The 15,189-nt window shown below is 32.0% G+C and overlaps 1 protein-coding gene across 2 annotated transcripts in view; it reads left to right on the top strand.

Annotated features, from left to right (window-relative positions):
* LOC145315788 (uncharacterized) overlaps positions 1 to 10,155 on the top strand; it is a 58,631-nt gene extending 48,476 nt beyond the window's left edge. Inside the window, exons 8-13 of one of the 2 annotated variants that reach the window (XM_080155872.1) lie at positions 2,192 to 2,402; positions 2,973 to 3,159; positions 3,611 to 3,925; positions 8,063 to 8,325; positions 9,547 to 9,589; positions 9,973 to 10,155. In XM_080155872.1, coding sequence (XP_080011998.1) covers positions 2,192 to 2,402; positions 2,973 to 3,159; positions 3,611 to 3,908 — 696 coding nt within the window. In that variant the 3' untranslated portion in view covers positions 3,909 to 3,925; positions 8,063 to 8,325; positions 9,547 to 9,589; positions 9,973 to 10,155. Of the gene's footprint in view, positions 1 to 2,191; positions 2,418 to 2,972; positions 3,160 to 3,610; positions 3,926 to 8,062; positions 8,326 to 9,546; positions 9,590 to 9,972 lie in introns of both variants that reach the window. The other variant, XM_080155871.1, reaches the window with a different exon arrangement.
* The last annotated feature ends 5,034 nt before the right edge of the window (positions 10,156 to 15,189 follow it).

Raw genomic sequence — 15,189 nt, 5'->3', positions numbered from 1 at the left:
TATGTGTGTTCTGATTAAGTTCTCATATCCTGTTAGATAGAAGATCAAACAGTACATTTAACTCAGCATAAATTATCATAATTTATGCAGGGGTAAATTTTAAATAGGGGGGGGGGAGGGGTAATAATAATGAATTATCATAATTTATGCAGAGTTAATCTTAATGTATTATGTAAAAACTCTTGTTATGTGTGTTCTGATTTAGTTCTGATCTCCTGGTAGAAAAAGGTCAGAAAACCCTATGTTTTGTGAGATTTTGCTATGTGAAGGACCAAAATGCTATGTTAAGGACAGAAATGCTAAGTTTTCCAAGAATTTGCTATGTTTTGCAAGAATTTGCTATGTGAAGGACAGAAATGCTATGTTTTGCAAGAATTTGCTATGTTTTGCAAGAATTTGCTATGTGAAGGACATAAATGCTATGTTTTGCAAGAATTTGCTATGTTTTGCAAGAATTTGCTATGTTTTGCAAGAATTTGCTATGTGAAGGACATAAATGCTATGTTTTGCAAGAATTTGCTATGTTTTGCAAGAATTTGCTATGTGAAGGACATAAATGCTATGTTTTGCAAGAATTTGCTATGTTTTGCAAGAATTTGCTATGTGAAGGACATAAATGCTATGTTTTGCAAGAATTTGCTATGTTTTGCAAGAATTTGCTATGTTTTGCAAGAATTTGCTATGTTTTGCAAGAATTTGCTATGTTTTGCAAGAATTTGCTATGTTTTGCAAGAATTTGCTATGTTTTGCAAGAATTTGCTATGTTTTGCAAGAATTTGCTATGTGAAGGACATAAATGCTATGTTTTGCAAGAATTTGCTATGTTTTGCAAGAATTTGCTATGTGCAGGACAGATAAACTATTTTATGCAAGATTTTGCTATGTGAAGGACCAAAAAGCTAGGTTTTGTGTGGTGAAGGGAGGCTACTTATGTCCTTCATCTTGCAAAATCTTTGTTAAGGGAGACAAGTTATGCCCTTCATCTAACAAATTCTCACATAAGGGAAGCTACTTATGTCCTTCCTAGGAAGGTGACTTCTGTCCTAATTAAGGAATGACTTTGTTTTCTTTCCATGATCCGAAATGTATAATCTTAGAAAAGAAGAATTGTTTTCTTAGGGGAGGGATGAGGTAGTCTTTAAATGGTTTTCTACGCAATATATATGTCTTGATATTTTTAAAAATTATTATGAAGCTTCGCTGAAAAAAAAAAGAATTAATAATCTAGCAATTTTAATGATCTTGCTGGACACACTAACACCAAAAATATTTTAACACCTTTAGTATATCCAACTTATTGAGTATTTTTTCTAATAAAAAATACATATTGTGAAAAAAAAGTCACTAGAAATGCAATTTTGTGCAATATCTTTCAAACATTGAGAGAAAGAAAATATTTCTCTTCAAATTTCTGACGATTTTTCTGTGAATTGATTGTTAAAAAAAATGTTTTTAGTGTCCTCAACTGTGGATGGGAAAATTTCTCAATTGAAAAAAAGTGAAGCATATGTTTGATGTATCAGTAAAATATTCACGCATTGTGTGTATCAAAGTACCACAGGATTTGGTCATTTTTTTGTACAGAAACCAGCCCATAGATGAAAAATAACAACCCTACAGAAATCGTAAAGACTCAAAATTAACCTCTACAACGCACTGTGACCTTGAAATATTGGACCAAAAATGTCAACTTCAAGGACTTTCTGCGGTCAGGTTTCTTTATTGGAACATAACCGAATTCTGGGGCCCTTAAAAGTATATGTGTTAATAACGATAACATTAGCAAACTTTAGCATAAAAAATACTATTTCTTAATAACCAGAAATTAATCATCTTTTACTGACAGTGTACAATAAATCCACAAGAAACCTTTTGTAACTTTCTTACATGTAAGATCAGATTTTATGAAGATTTAGTAAAGATCTTCAAACATATTACATAGACACAGTGGCGTGCAGAGCTCGGGTGTATCCACCCCTCTGGCAAATAATAAGTGGAGTGGATACACCCCCTACACGATAAATATGAATTTGGGTGGACACATGGAAAGTGGATACAAAATCTTTACTATGAAATAAAACCCCTCTTGTGGTCTATAATACACTATATACATTTTTGAATACCCTTCACCTTGCCCCTGCCGGACATTTTAACTTTAAGACATTTTTAAAAAATATTTTCTGTTTTTCAGGTATTAAATGATCTGATGGATGAAGAGACCATCCAGCTTTCTGGTTCTGATGAGCAGGTCAAGTTGGATCTGCCGCAGGAGAGGCCACCACAAGTCAAGAAACGCCCGACCTTCCTGGAAGCTCCCAGAAATTCGCCCTTCCAAGAGGCTCACAGGACTCCGACCTTCCAGGAAGCCCCAAGGACGGGACGCAGACACCGTGCCATGAGAGGTGGGTCTTTTTCAGGTCTTTTTTTAAGAAGGTGAAATTATCTTGATAAGTCCCCAAAGTCTAAGAATACTAAAATAATAAATATTCATGCCAATGTCCCATCCCAATGTTATGCAAAGTAGCATCTTATGCACTAATAACATGTATGTCCATAATCTAGATATTTATTTACTGTTCGGCGTAGAAAATTTTAAGTTATGAAAGTCCTTTTTTAAATTTTACGAACTACCTTTTGTTATCCATTCATCATTAGCATTGTTTATAGTTATACAACTTTTATTTATTTTATTATAAATAGAAGTACAAAGATTTTACGCTTTTTTATCATAAACAATGCATTTCTAAGTTTCTAAATAAATTTTGAATTTAATAGTTAATTTGGTGCTTTTCCTAAAAGTTGTCTCGAGCACTACAACCATCCCCCCCCCCATCTTCTTTTTTTGATAAAACAAAATAAATACTTACTTTCAATTTATATAAAAATAAAGGAGGGGAGGGGGTACAAGGGAGGGGGTACTGTTGTCCTGAACCATACGCCGCCGCTACGCTACTAATACTAGTTATATTCAGGTAAAATGCTTCAAATGAGGCGAGAGAAGGCGATGAAGGATATCTCCGAGTTGACACACCTGAAGCACATGAAGAGAAAGATGGAGAAGGACAGGCTGCATCTCATGGAGATGATGGAACAACATGAGAAGACAAGGGAGGAGACTGATAGACTGAAAGCCGCCGTTGCCGAGTTTAATCAAAACAGGTAGAAATTAAAACTTGCGTTTATGTTTTTTAACGACGATATATCTCTCAAACCGCTAAATAATTATATGTTAGGGTTCGGGAAATGTGGCTGAAATACCCCCCCCTCAAATTTAAAAATAAAATAACCATGCCTACCATCATTACGTAAACTTAATTTTAATAACAACTGAATGTTAACTACACTCTTTGGACTTAGACCCTAGATGTCAAGAAAATGACATTTCTTTGAATGAACTTTATTGTTTGATTTCATTGGAAAAATCAATTATGATTTTTACGAGGTTGGGGGTAACATTGCTTTGAGAGAGAAAAAAAATGACAGTAACTGAAAAGACAAGAATAGAACATTTTGTTTCTATAATGATCATTCACTACTATTTTTATCTCAAAAACATTTCCTATAATATGCACACATACTTTTATTTCTGACAAAAAAATAATATTTTTAGGGAGTCAAACGAGAGAAGAGAGGAGAGCACTGAAGAGTCCACTGAACTGGCCAACACTACTGACGTAGCCATTGATAACATAGAGCTTAGCCAACTTATTGGGGAAGATTTCAACACAGTGAAGAAGAAACGCCATGGTTGGCACCAGAGGGAGGGCAGGATATTGTCCCAGGACCAGGATGGCCACAACGGTCACAGCCGCCACCAGGATGAGGAGATGGATTTAAGTTTGGCCCCGAGCTCTCGCAGTTTAGAGTGGTGGAGAAGGTTGTCATCAGAGTTTAATCATCAGTCTTGATCTCTTTCATATTTAAGGTAACCATATGGTTCTATGATATAAAGCTTAAGATTTCAATAACTACTGAATTGACTGAAATGTCATTTTAAGGGAAACTTCATATAAGTCCTGGGATGTTGCGGACGTTGTTGAAAAGAAGCTTCACTCTTCAAAAAATCCAAATGTTTACAATATGATTAAATAAATACTACATATTGTACATAAAGAAGTAACATTCATTCTAGTTCCTTTTCAAAACAAATTCAAATAAGAAATTAGCATGAATACGCCCAATGGTAGTGAAACTTTATATTTGATAATAACTAGAATTCAGACATTGGACGCTGCCAGAAACAAAATAACCACTTCTGTAGCTTTAAATTATTGGTTGAAATGTTTGGACACTTCTAAACACCCAAATATTTGCGCCAACTAAGAAAATTATGTGGGTACCGCTCTTCTCCACTCTCTAGTTATTGTGACGTCTAATAGCACAGTAAACTGCTATACCAACAAGCTTGACTTGTAGAGTAGCTATTAAAAACACAAAGAAACTTCAGACAAATCCCTCTCACTTATTTGGGTTACAATACAGTTACAATACACCCAAGGCTTACACGATCCATTTCCAAACAACAAATAAAAGCATTAATTTAACATAACATTGTAACAGGAATCGTCATGCAAAGTATGAGTTTAACATGCCTCAATTGAACTCTTCAATGCTAGTAAAATTGGTTTATGCTGTCTTTATCCTTAATACCTTTTATGCATAGCACATAATATTATTCATATAAGAGGTTAACTCACAAACAAAATATGAATTTTACATATTTATTCAGACATTACAAATTGTTTCGTGCATGTTTGCACTCTTCAGATGTCAATGTAAAACTAAAGTTTAAAACAAATTTAAATTTAAAGGATTTTTACAAATATTTTAGAAGATTTTTTGAACATAATATTTAAAAAAATAACCATATACAGCAGCACCAGAAGTTCCGTCGAGGCAGAGTAAGAAATGTTTCTTTCTTTAAATTCTTCTTCTTGATCTTGTAAGCCATGAGAGGACCAGTCTTGCCAGGTGCTGCGTGAAGTTGGTCATGGGGGGGGGGGGGGGGTTGCAATTCTTCTTCAGGAATCAGGATAGTAGTTGAAGAAAATCATTTTTGTTTCAGAGCGTTGATTCAATTTTGATCAGAGGTCTCAACTATTTTAATAATAGGAGACTAGTTTCATCTTGCAAGTGAAGGTATCAAAATTGTTACCAGAGAGTTCTCAATACATAATGTAGAGAATAATATAAGAGGTTAACTCACAAACAAAATATGAATTTTACATATTTATTCAGACATTACAAATTGTTTCGTGCATGTTTGCACTCTTCAGATGTCAATGTAAAACTAAAGTTTAAAACAAATTTAAATTTAAAGGATTTTTACAAATATTTTAGAAGATTTTTTGAACATAATATTTAAAAAAATAACCATATACATATTAATATTATTCATATTAATTTTATACCTAGCAGAAAGACCGTCAAAATCCGTTGCTACATTTAATTTTTTCTTCTAGCCATCTATTCAACAGATTCAACCTGTCTGAGGCCCAATCACATTAGGACAAGTATTATTTTGTAAAATTCATAAAGAAAATCGATCTTGCTATAGACTTGGCAAAAGTATAAGTTGCTTTTGTGGTATTTATTGAAAATAAGCATAAATCTATTTCTTACTACAGAACTTAAAACATTTTTTTTAGAAAATCAAATAGAATTTGTTCTATACACACTTTCTTGTTTTCTTTTGTAACAGATTTATTCCCCTAGATGGTAAATCAGAATAATTTGTCCACCATGAAATTTCTATATAGACAAACATCTGTAGGTTTATATTTAGTTTTTTACTTTTACCGAGCGCTGTAACACATATGATTAAATCCCTTAATGCTAGTGAAGAAGGTTATTGACAATGGAAGATTTTTCCCTCTATCTCTATCATAATATATTCAATTGTTTATAGACTAAGCTTTTGTATTTATGAATTGATAAAAATGTACACATTCTAATCAATAAAGTGGCAAGATTGTACTTAAACTTTACTGTTTAACTAATAAATGGATAGTTTATTATATAGAAGGTTCTGAATGATTAGTAAAAAGATTTTAATCAATGTGCTAAGGAAAATGATATCGTTTAATGTTAAAAATATCGAATTTTAAATGTTAGTATCGAATGCTTTGTTGAATAAAAAAAATTCATAAGTCTTTGGATGTTTATTTTAATCTTGCTAAGTTCTGCCTGTTTCTAGGAAGCTATATAAAGTTTTATGTTTATTGGTTGGTATTCTAAATAGCTTGATTGAGAGATCTCTTCAATAATCGCCACCCTATTTATTAAAATTTATTTTAGAACAAGTCGAACAAATAAATCATTGCATTCGATCCAAACATCATTGATTTTTTTTATTTGCCTGTAATATGAAAGTAAAAAAATCCGCCAATTTGGCGAATGGTAGGCGGCAGCCTAAACCTAATTGATTGGTTAAACATCATTTAATAATCTTGGATATTTGCCAACTATTATCTTTTATACAATTAGGGACTTGAATCAACTTTATATCATATGAACTTTGAAGTAATCATGCCTCAAAATCGGCAATGTGTGTAGTTCCTTTTTTTATAATTCTAATAATATAAAGCAGGACTTGGCAGTCGCACTCATTGCTAGACTATAGTTGTGTGATTTTGTGCAGCTGCCACTTTTATTGTGCAGCTTATAGTTCGACTGAGGCTTATGTGGTGGCTTATGGCGTAATTTCTTTAATTTGTGCTGCTCCAAAACCTAGCCATCAAGTCCCTGACTGATACAGACTTAACAAACTAATCAATCACTTACACAACACAGTTGCAATCAAACAATCAAAAATTGAGATGAGACAAAGACTGTCTGCTCTAGTATTTTGTTTGATTTCCTCATTTATTTAGAAATAAAGAACTAAAATAAACATTTTCCTCCCCTACGCTTTAATTTTATTGAATTACTCTTTGTGATTTATCAATCTACTAGTAGCTGTGCCTAAAACCAATTCAAGACTTGAATCTGAAATTGAAATTAGCCTAAAAACATCGCAGGACCTATGTGAAGCTTCCCTAAAATGGAAAACCAATCTGTTTACTTGTCATAGAAATCAAAAGCTACAGACATAAAAACCTTACTACTTTATATTATAGGATATCAAATCTAGGAACAATGTTCAGACATAGTGTTTCAATGTCGACCATTCTAATATTTTATTATTAAAGGAAAATTTGCTTATTATTTATTAAATTGATTATTGCTTTTCAAACTTAATGCAATATAATTTTAAAATTGCAGCTACAGTCCTATGTTGATATGAACACTGCACAAATGTTTAACAGGTCTTTTAGTGGATTTAAAAGAAAGCTGTGGCTTTAAAAACGCCATGATTCTTTTCAAAGCACGTTATTTATACATGACCAGATGCTCAATGTGTTGAGTTATTTGCTTTAAAAGAATGACTTTGCATTTTAAACTAGGAAATAATCTAATTTAGAATCATATGTAAGAAATCATAACATCGGGTATATTTAGTTCCTACTCAGTTAAAAAGTTTAGTAACAACGATTAATATTTTTAATACTTTTGTTGTAACATTAAACATTATCCAACAAAATGTTGTAGGCTAGCCTTAACGTTATGGTTACCTTTGCCTTACATAGATAAAAAGGAATAGTTAGCAAGTAATGTGCTAGCTTGAGAAATTTTAAGTAATTTGCTTTACATAAAAAGCCTCTCTTTCAAATAGTGCTTTGGTTTCTTTTCAAATAAATTACACCAAAGGTCCAAAACCTTTTACATTATTATCAGTTGCTTAGCCCCAAGCCTTAGAACGTTGCATTTTCTTAAGGAGCAATCTGGAAAAGCTTTCCTTAATAGCAGAATTCAGCCGTCTCAAAGATTGTTTGTTTTCAAATAAAAAGCTTAATTACTTAGTTAAAATTGTTTTAAAATTTTCTTGTAATTTTGAGCGGGATTCTTCTAAAAAGTTAGGGGGGGGGGGAGCTAATCACTTCATTATTTAGACGACTGTAAAAGAAGAACAAACAGCAGACATAAATTTATCCTATTAACTTTTTTATGTTTATTTTTTTAGGTGTATCCAGTGCGAGCCCTTCTAAACTGCTGAACATTCCATCATTAGCTTCAAACTACATTAATTAAAGGCCTAAACTTTCTAGTCAGAAAAATCAAAATTTTGCCCATTTTCGTGAACCGATCAAGCTAGTCATTCATTCTTATCTTCTAGTCACACATTTTATTCATCATTTTAGTTTTTTTGTTAAATTTTCTTGTTAAAACTGTTGCTAATAAAAGTAAAAAAGAAACTATGGTATAATCTTTTATTTTAAAATTCAGGTAAACTTAAAATAACTTTCTATAAAGTTTCCAACTTATTTTATTTTTTTTAGTATCACATTCTTTTAATGTTTCCCGACTTTTATTTTTTGGATATAAAAGAAATATACATAAAATTAAACTTTTAAAAATTCAATTAAGTTGACACTTATTTTCTGTTTAATTTAAATTAAAGGTATCTTATTGAATTTTATACTTTAAGTAAATTATAAATTAAATAGAGAATAGGTGCTTTTGTTAAAATTATTGCATGAATTCATTAATTTTTGCATGCTAAAGTAGAGGTTTCAGTTCAGTGTTTTGTAAGAATAAACCTTGGTCGTATCTTTGTCCCTGCAGAATAGTCTTTAAAGGGACTTGGACAAAATTCAACGCTTGGAGACAAATATTCTTTAAATAACTTAGATTTCTGTGTATAAATCAAATAAATATATTAGATTTAATTATACATAAAAAAAAATAAATATATTTTTGGTCATTTAAAGTAAACTTTTAAATGAAATAGCACGAATTTTAACTTGGAACCTAAAGGACAACATCGCTCTAATTATTCTGCACACTTTTCCTCAACCAAGATTTACAAGCTAATACAGAGTGTATTTGCCATTTGGAAAAAGATTGATTTGTCGTTTGTTTTCAAGAAATTCTGGTAACATTATACTTTTAATAAGCCCACTGTTTGCTAGTTTTGTTAACTCTTTTTGGTTTTGAGAAAATGAAGGGTTTTAAAGTTTTCGGGCGCTTCGCGCCACCATTTAAATATCTAAATGCATGTTTTGTGGTGGGTCTTTAAAAGTTAGAAATGGAAAATCGGCTAAAGGGTAGCCGCGCAAATAATGTTTACCTAATTCCTTCTTTAAAGATAAAAATGTGTTCTAAAAACTTAATAAAGATAATTTTGGTGCAAAGGTTTAAAGAACCCATTTCTTATAAATATTATATATTGTCTCTTAAAGCAATTATAATTATTTTTTAATCAAATGTATTATTTAGTATTAAGTTTAAATTTAAATCTAAAGTATTCTTCTAAATTTAAAATAATACATATCATTTTGTGGTATTTTTCTAAAAATAAACTAAAAAGCATGAAATTTTATACGAATATTAAAAACAAAATTTAGAACTTTCTTAATTTTGCATTTTTCAATATTCATAAAATAAGAAAGAACCTACTGTTTGAAAATTCTTATTGTTTATAATAATTATTTAAATTATTTTCAGGTTATTAAACTGATTCCCTTAGAAAATCTTTATATATTTAAAGGTAAATAAACGTTTTTATAATTAGAAAATAAAATTTAAATCTCAAGATTTTAAAAGGTTAGGTTTTTCATAGTATTGAGAAATATAGAAATAAGTATAGGTTTGCTATGTAAAAAGAAAACGAAAATTTCTCTATATAATCATGTGATATATGTTTTTTCCAGTACGATCCAATGGTCCGCTGGATTAGGAATGGTTCTAAACAATACTGAAAAATTATGTATCGTATCGTATTACAGACAATGTTCCACGAATGATAAGATCAACGCCAGTTTAGTTGACCCGTGGCTAATCTTATAATTTTTTTATTTTACCACCAGCGGAAAGCTGTCTGTAATACGATGCTATAAATAACTATTACTGATTTTATATTTATTATTTCAGTGCGAGAGTCTGGAGAAAACTTAATGGCATTAAATAGACTCACTATCAAATAATTTGTTATCCATATAAAAAATGCACCATAATTAACTTGTCTTCTATATTGTTTGTGATTATATCTATTTAATTTATTTTATTTATTTATTATGCTATCCTGTAATCTTGTCAATTAAATTATTTTCTTAATTCTATATTATTTCACTTAATTGTTTGTCCATTCGTCATTATAGCGTAACACATAGAGGATCCGCTTTTCAGAAAGGTGAATGGTTCGAATCTCAGAAGAAACTGCATTATATCTAAAGACATTAAATGTAAGAGATTGAAGGAATGCCTTGTCTAACAACAGGCATAATTCGTCAACATGCACAGTTTCATAGGCGTCCAAGGGGGGGGGTAATGGGCCATTTGGCACCCCCAAACGATTTTGGGGGTGCCGTAGGCACCCCCAAAATTTTGTGAACAATACCCCCCCCAAAAAAAAATTACCCCTACCTTGGGGGTGCCGTAGGCACCCCCAACGATTTTGGGGGGGGTATTTACCCCCCCCCAAACCATTTTGGGGGGGGTAATTACCCCCCCCAAAATAAATGTTCTTTAAAAAAATTTTTTGGGGGGGGTATTTACCCCCCCCAAATTGAATGTTCTTTAAAAAAAATTTTACTGATAGTTTATTTTAGGATAGGTTATATTGGTTTAGGTGGTGCCCCACATGGTTAAGCAATTGGCCCCCCGCAGGGGCTAGAAATAGGAGAGAAGCTTGTGTGAAAAAAACGAAGAAACGCCCCTTAAAGAAGGTTGCCACAAAAGGGACTATACCCCAATATAGTCCAACCAGTTAAAACAGTTCTTAACCATGATAACAAAAAATTTAATAGTTTGATCATGTTTTATTTGCTTGGGCCTTTATAAGGGCAAAAACCATTCCGGGGATCTATGATGTAATTGTAAAGCACTGAAAATTCCATAAAATAGATACCTAACTGAATTAAATATTTCATTAAATAATGAAAAAGAATTTCTATAGGCGATTTCTTTTAGGAGGATGTCAGGGTGTCTCAAAACTAGTTATAAAACTTACCAGGACCTATAAGACGCTTCACTTTAAAGTATAATCATATTGGTTCATTGGTTAGTGAGTTAATTATTGTATTTTTATGTTCTAAAGAATGAGATACTACTATATATTTGAATAGTAGTGGCGCCCTTAGCATCTAAGAACTCGTGTTTTCTAAAGGGTAAAAAGGGAGGAGAAAAATAGCCTAAAACCACTCAAAGGATTGACCTATAATAGTGTGGAACCATCATGGGATCTATGTGAAGCTTTCCTAAAAAGGAGAACTCAGTATTAAAAGTAATGAAATCTGAAGCTATAGTCAAATAAACCTTACTTACTACTTTATGTTATAGGATAGTACTTATTAACTTAATAGATTAGGTAGGTGCTTTTTTTACATAATTAAATTACCCCCCCCAAAAATTTTACCCCCGGGGTAAATTAGTTTGGGGGGGGTAATTACCCCCCCCAACAGATTTGGGGGGAGTATTTACCCCCCCCAACAGACTTTAGGGGGGGTAATTACCCCCCCCCAATCAAATTTTACCCCCGGGGTAAAAATTTTGGGGGGGGTAAAAAAAAATTTCGGCGCGCTTCGCGCGCCATTTTACCCCCCCCAAACACGAATTACCCCCCCCCCTAAAATTTTTTACCCCCCCCAAAAAAAAAAGCTTGGACGCCCCTGCACAGTTTGGCCATTAAACTGAAAGTTAGTTAATATCTAATATTTAATATGTTAGAGCTAAGTATACATATTACACTGATCTTTCAAATGCTTTTGCAAAGTTAGAATTTTTAAAGAATTGTGTATTTATGAAGATAATATTACATATATTTGATATGCTATTTTTGTTATCAATGTTTCTTTTTCTCAATACTTTCAGAAGGGCTGTACTCAATGATGTAATAAATAATAATAGATAAATATTGTATGAAGCATATTGAGTATTAAATAATGGGCCCTCCTTTATCATAGAGCAATAGAATGCAAAAAAATTGCCTCTCTTCCTCTCACTCTCCCGATCATATGCGTGAACGGGTGTACTATCATTGCTGTAAATATATTAGATATACAAATAAGAAGGAAAAATCCTAAAGCAATCAAAACTTAAGTCAGAGTACTTAGAAAAAGCCCTTGAAATCAAAATATTGTAGATCTATTATCACAATTTCGATAATTCTTCCTGGAAAACGATTAATATCCAGTGGATTAGAACCGGTTCTCATCCATACTGAAAAGATATGTATATCATCGAATCAGTTTTCTACTAATATAAAAAAATATACAATCATAAGATTAAAACCAGATTTTTAGCTCGTGCCTTCCTATTTGGAGGTGAAGCGGTTATAGGCTAGATGCGAATCATCTAGTTTATTTTAAAAGAAGTAAATATTTTGTGACAATAATAGCGCACTATGTGGCCGTCCCAAGGCTCTCTAGTGATAAAAATGTGCTCACTTGAGAGAGAGAGAGAGAGAGAGAGAGGGGGAGAGGGAGAGAGAGAGAGAGAGAGAGAGAGAGAGAGAGAGAGAGAGAGAGAGAGAGAGAGAGAGAGAGAGAGAGCAAATATGATGTGTAAATATAGAGAGAGGGGGAGAGGGAGAGAGAGAGAGAGAGAGGGAGAGAGAGGGAGAGAGAGAGAGAGAGAGAGAGAGAGAGAGAGAGAGAGAGAGAGAGAGAGAGAGAGAGAGAGAAAGAGAGAGAGAGAGAAAGCAAATATGATGTGTAAATATCTATATCCACCAAGATCTGTCAGGAATGTGTTGGGAATTTTGCATTCCAGGCAAGTGTGTCCTAGGTCATCTCAAAATCTACCAAATAATTTGCACCAGAGTAAAAACACAGGGCTACTCTGAAACTAAGCTATGCGCATATGTTCATTTGATTGTTTTTGTTTACATTTGATTACAGCAATAATTCTTCTTTCCAAAGCTAAAAAAAGTGCTGTCTTATTTTGCTTAAAGATTATTTGGAACATATTTTTTCTGTTATCTTAAGACTTTAAGCATTGGTCATAAGGTCGTACTAAATATCATGCAATATAATGATGCTAATTATCATTCAACCATGACAACATATAATAAACCAGGGAGTAAGGGAGGGGACAATGGATCGAATATTCAATTTTTAAGGAGTCTCAGACTTTGGGGACTGGCTTAAAAGGAATGTGCACGAATACAGCAGATTCTTACTGATTTTGGGGACTTGCGCATCAATGCCCCGCTAGTTTTGAATATGCAGACAGAAAAGTTTGTTATTTATCGCTGGTTTTAGCAAATATTTTTTCCCAAGAAAATGTCTTTTCATGTACAGAAACTCTACTGTGATATTTATGTATTAAATAATCTAAGAACCGCTTGAATTTAGGGGTCAGTTATAAATATATCAGAAGTGTTGAGGTAGTTCTAAACAAGATTTTTCTAGTGATTAATTACAGAATGTTTACTACATTGTGATGTGTTGATAATTTAATTTTCAAGTAAATGATTTTTTTCTTAGAACTAATTTTGTTCTAAATTAGGTTATCATGATCCCTTTACAATTTTGGTAAAATTTTCTTGATAAATCTGGTTTTCATTGCTTTTCAGCGAACCCTCTTAAATTGAATTAATTGCCCATTGTCCCCTCCCTTACTCCTTGACTAAACACTATTTAGTCGATATAAACCATTAATTGAAATGGGTGCTCTAAGTCTTTTAGTCATGTGATCCGTCTTTCTTGAAAAGGATGACGGAATCATTTTTTTTAAAGTTGATTATGTAGTTTCTACGTTTTCTAAATCATACCTACCTGTTACAGCAATCAAAATTGCAAATTTGAAATCGAGAGAGCAATTTTAATATACTTATCCGAGACGGACTGACCTTAATTATAGAAAATCTTTGCTTTTAAAAAGCCATATGCGAAATACACTTGGGCCAAGCACTTAGCTTTATATTTGGCACAATGGGTTAAGTATATGTGACATTCATTTTCAACAAATTTCATATTCACCTCAAATTTACGAGGGTATAGTTCCTCACTCTACTTCAAGTAATTAGATGATTAAACAAGAAAAAGTTAAATCCAAAAAGGCAAAGATTGTTAAATTAATCCAAAAGTTAAAAATATAACAAAATTCTATAAGATAAGTCTTAATAAATATTATGTTAAAATTTTGTTTTTATGACATGATCTTTAAAACAAACACATTTTTTGAGAAATTGAGATGTAATGTTTTCGATGCAATGCCTATATAATAATGCCCAATGGTCGTAGGAATCATTGAATCAATATACAAATAGCAAAAACTAAAGTTTCCAAGGCATTGGCTTGAAATCAGAGCTTTCCGGACAAACGGTATTGACAGCTGCATTAGAAGTTAGGGGACAATCTATACATTTATTTTATTTTCTGCTATGGCTTGAATCCCTAAATCTACGGTAACTTTGCAACTATGATATTGTTTAATCATTTAAATGTTAAAAGAAATCCAACAGGTTTAAATAAATGATGCTTTTTACAAACCCCTATAACCCACATTACTTTCTTTTATTTGTTTGTCCTTCTTTATGTCAATATTTAATTTAAGATATTAATAACTCAATTTTTATTATTTTAATATAATTATACATCAACATGTTTTTCAGGGAAGCTTTGTCTGGGTTCCATAGGCGTTGAATAAAGAATATTTTTCATTCAGTCCGTTAAAAAGCGATAAAAAGAAAGATTTTTCTCTAAAAATAAATATAAAAAGGCGCTGGTTTTTAAGTCAACAATCTTAAATTTATCTAAGATAAAAAAAAATTGTGAAACTTCTCATTAATCTAGGTAAGACCTGCGTTCGTTTGACCATCAAGACGTACATAAAAAAAATTTACGTAATTTTGCTTCAAACTTCTTCGCAATATTACATTGTTAAATATATTTTAATGTTTTTTTGAACACTGCTTCTTAACAATATTGTTCTTGTTATTTTATGGTTCTCCCATGAATATCAAGTTTTCCCTTTACCTGTTTATAGTTGGTGCTTGAAAAGGCAGCGCTGCAAATCTTTTTTTTTATGCTATATGGGCTTTGTGCAACTGTAATATAAATGCAGTTTATTTGTAATGAAATGTTCATAACTTGAAGATCCAATGCTTTTTATGGCAAATTTATTCAAAGCATTTCATGCATACCC

The sequence above is a fragment of the Acartia tonsa genome, chromosome 4, assembly GCF_053477335.1.
Source record: "Acartia tonsa isolate MP-2025a chromosome 4, ASM5347733v1, whole genome shotgun sequence".
NCBI classification, from domain to species: Eukaryota; Metazoa; Arthropoda; class Copepoda; order Calanoida; family Acartiidae; genus Acartia; species Acartia tonsa.
Note: the sequence above shows the minus strand (reverse complement) of the source record. Positions and strands in the feature narration are given on the sequence as shown.